This window comes from Cynara cardunculus (genome assembly GCF_001531365.2).
Source record: "Cynara cardunculus var. scolymus isolate 2C chromosome LG 17, CcrdV1, whole genome shotgun sequence".
Classification (NCBI taxonomy): domain Eukaryota; kingdom Viridiplantae; phylum Streptophyta; class Magnoliopsida; order Asterales; family Asteraceae; genus Cynara; species Cynara cardunculus.
In genome coordinates, this window is record NC_037544.1 from 3450789 (window position 1) to 3455146 (window position 4358).

Here is a 4358-nt window from a genome sequence, read left to right on the forward strand (position 1 = left end):
ATACATGAGACTTGAATATAATAATATGTATATTCATATTTATATTTATATTTTTGTCTTTTTTATTGATGTAATTATTAGCAAACATTAAATTAATTAGACTATTAATCTTGTTTAGTTACACTCAATTTTCTTTATTTCTTATAATTATGCGGATAGATTAATCAAAGGAGTCGGTGAGAGATGAATGATGAAAAACATATCAAGGTTTTCTAGACAAACAGTTTTAAATATTGGTATTTCAATTAACTTCTTACATTTTCTTTAAATTAAAGATATACTGAGTATAGAAAGTTAGCAATTATTTTACCCTAAAAGGAAAATGTTGCATTTATTTTGGTCGACTGAAGTGATACGTAGTGATACGATGATTCGTATTTCATTCTCTCTCTCGTATTTCTTATGAACTCCGCACATCTCTTGTTCAATTCCTCTGTTTCTGCTGCTTCTTTTGATTCCCCTGTTTCTTCTTCTTCAACAACACCAACACCAAGTTGCTGCAGCTCCGCCATTTCATCTTCAATTCGATCTTGGATGATTGAAACAGCATTTTCATCTTCATTTACATAAACCCGATTCCCGTTTAGCTCCATTTCATCATCTTCTTCTTCGATGATTTCTTTGATGATTTCTTCCATGGCGGCTACTGGTTCCATGGCTGACGACACCAGCACAGGTGGAGGTGGAGGTGGATGGTAGATTTCACCGGTGATCACTGGTTGATTCTGTTTCAGTGAAGAACCATGGGTCAAATCGAAGTTCATGAATAGGAAGAAAAGGATTCCGTTGCAGAGCAGGAAGATATAGTGTCGGTCATTGGAATCGGTGAAATGGTGAGTSTGAGAACAGATCGATACAGAAAACGAGATCAAGACGATGAAGATGAAGATGGAGAAGATGTTATTGAGTTTGATGAAATGGGTTTTTCGCGTTGAGTTGATGTTGCGTATCTTGAATTGATCTGCCATCTTCTCCATTGTTGCAGAGTTCAACAGTAGAGAGGAAGACTGTGGGATGAAGATGATGGTGGTCTGTGATGGGTGATCCCTTATATAAAGTTCAAGAAATGGGTGAATTTACAAAATTACCCCTTGGTCTCCGGAAGAAATTATTGAAAGAGACATCAATCAACCTCAATCTAAACTACTGTTGTTGTTTGTTAGATTTTCTGAATCTTGTAAGAATACGATGAATAACGAAAGTTTCAACGAGTATCAAACATGAATGATCTACGTCTATATGACGTGGGACCTTAACAGATCTAATAATATCGTCATAGATTTTAAATTGAATGGGACGGGATCGTAACGGTTTTAGTTGGAACTTCCAATCGGGTCCATACTACCATGCCTCAACACCATCGTGTAACTTGTAAATAAGATACACGATGACATAATATTGGTTCAAGAGTCGAGTGTCTACACTCGAACCTTTACCTATTTGTACAAAGATACTGGTTTAAGAATCTCATTGTTTACATCGTATTTACCTTCAACTTTATATATTAATTGACTTGTAAAATAACCACATAAACTCATGATTTAAGGTCAAACTAATGTTTTAAAACTGTGATGAAGCATAGTTACATCACTAGTAATATGTACATGTAGTTAGATTTAAACCTTATTTTAATTATTTAATTAAATTCTAAAAATGTTTGAAGAAGTCAAAGTCTTCCTAAAGTAAACAGCAGACAAGTTGAGGAGACAAGTGGGACATGGAAACACGGTGTGAATCGTTTGAAGGCAATTCATACGAACCTTACCTTAGTTAAGGCCAAATTTCCCTCCCAAGATAAAGAGTAAGTTACAGATTTGGTCCCTATGGTTTACATTTTTTATTTATAGTAGTCTTAAAATCAAAATAAATACATATTTGGTACCTTTAGTACGTATTTTCACACTCATCGAGGCTCTTCCTCTAATTTTGTTAAAAAGTCCGATTAGGTTGAAGGTACTTTGGTCTTTTTAGGTTATTTTTGTTATATTTTATTATAAAAATTAAACAATTATATTTTAATAAATTGTATTATATATACATGTATAAAGTTTGTTTCAAATGCAACCCGTCGCATTTATACAACCAATGCAACCCAATAAATTGAGATATTTATGAAAATAATGAGAGTTCATTTATTATGATTTGAATATTTATGCAAGATGAATATGGTTCATTAATTATGATCAATACTTTATATTAGAAAACAATCAAAACTTTTCTAAAATCACATATTAATCAAATGAAATGGACGATTGAGATTGAGTTGTATTGGTTGCATAAATGTCAAAGGTTATATAATAACCAACCTCTATATATATATATATATACACACACACACATAACACTAAACCCACCATTTGTTTCTTCTCCACATCAACCTCCTACAAACCACAGACCGCCATCTCCGACATCGGTTTCTTCACCACCATCAGATCCGACAACCTCGTTCTATGATTGCCATCTCCTCCCTTTGTTTCTTTTTCCCAACCACCATCGCAAGGACTTCATCTTCCTTCATTTTCTTCCCAAAACCGTTTGTTTTCGCCGGAGAACCTGACGCCCCCTCCCCTGTTTCTTCTTCCCAAGACCATCGCTACAAACATAGGGATTTTGTTTTAATTAGGATAAAAACAAAGCAAGGTGAAAAAGACTAAATTACCCCTAGATTCAACTAGGTTAACGATAAAAATTATTTTGTTAGAGGAAGGGACTCAATGTGTGCAAAAATGCATACCATAAGTACCAAATCTATATTTATTTTTATTTTGAGACCACTATGAATAAAAAGTGTAAACCACAAGGACCAAATTCGTAACTTACTCCAATTTTAAAAAAATAGAAATTAAATTCAACACTAAAAAAATTATACCAATATAAGATTCATATGTGAATCACTGAAAATATGATAAACAATTTATTTAAACCGGCATTACAGGTTACTCATATGAATCTTCCTTTGACCTTTATTTTTTACTTTATCACGATATTTAGCTTTTTTGAACCGACGTCTATACTAATATTTTTCTTAATGTGATGTATTTTTTGTATGTTATAATTTTCACAATATTTATGATTAATGACATTTATTATCTTTGTTTCAGTTTGAAGACGCACGTCATGTTTATCTCACGACAATCCATATAAATGTTTAAATGATATGCAGTGAAAACTTACAATACTGAACTATCTTGTAATGGAAGTCTTTACAACTGAAAAAAAACAATAAAAGTCTGAGACAAAACATACAGTACTATAAAATGCTTATCATGCATATCCATCTTTACAGATTTTGAACACATTTAACGATTGTCGATCCTTATTGAAAATACTCGACATACATCCAATTTTAAAGCACATAAAACTCGTGAATTTCATGTAAGGGAACTTAACATTTACATGCATCTAAATACTTGTACTGTTCGTATAACATATGAACTACTATTTAACTAAGCATAACAATTTGACCAAGTCAAGACTGGGTCAAACTTTGATCAATGTGAACTGGGTAGGCGACTTGAGCTCACCTTTCTTGGTTGTGGTGACCTGGTGTGCGAACCATGACTCCTAGTTATCTGGTCGTGCCCTTATGTCACACGACCCAACCTGACAATTGGGGGTTCGGTGGCTACTTTGACCTGGCGACCACATGTTGTTGCTCGAAGTCACTCATGACAGGTTTAATGACTATATTCGTTTCAAAAACCAAATTGTTTGAAATTGACTACTTTGAAGGACCTTTTCTTGAATCTGTTGTGTTTCTTTTACATTCTTTCTTAAAACATTTATATATTAGATTTTAAACAAAAAAAAAAAACATTATTAAAATTAAAAAAAAAATTGCGTATTTCAATTAATTTTATCATCTTCTTTCTGTTGTTTAAAATAAAACATGAATAATTTATTAAATGAGATTTTGGTTGTAGAAGATATAAATAGTTTGATCGTTAATTAATAATTCTATAATTTATTTATTTTGTAAATTATACATTTAACATAAATATATTAATGAACACCAAAAAAGACGAAAGATCGTGTGAGAATATGAATTAAGGTGAGAAGTATAAGAAATGATTTGGACCATTGATCACATTTAATCTCAAACCAACTCATGAATTGTGCTTTATAAGGGAATTGATCTGGTGTTTCTCATTAGTGTTGATCTAGTAAACTCATGGTTTGCTTTTATTAAAGATATCTTAAATTTATATATATCTATACTATATTATAAAGCATTTGGCTAAAACTCTTAAAAACTCTTAAAACTCTTAAACTCTTAAAACTCTTAAACTCGTTCATCCCTAAACGATTTCATCCCTATCCGATTTCATCTCATATCTGAATTCGTGTAACTAACTGCA

The 4358-nt window shown here is 32.0% G+C and overlaps 1 protein-coding gene across 1 annotated transcript; it reads right to left on the reverse strand.

The window, feature by feature from the left end:
- Nucleotides 1-255: 255 nt before the first annotated feature.
- Nucleotides 256-1019, reverse strand: LOC112501084. The gene has a single exon (XM_025104739.1). It carries the CDS (start codon nt 975-977, stop codon nt 312-314), a length of 666 nt encoding a protein of 221 aa, XP_024960507.1. The 5' UTR covers nt 978-1019; the 3' UTR covers nt 256-311.
- Between the last annotated feature and the right edge of the window lie 3339 nt (nt 1020-4358).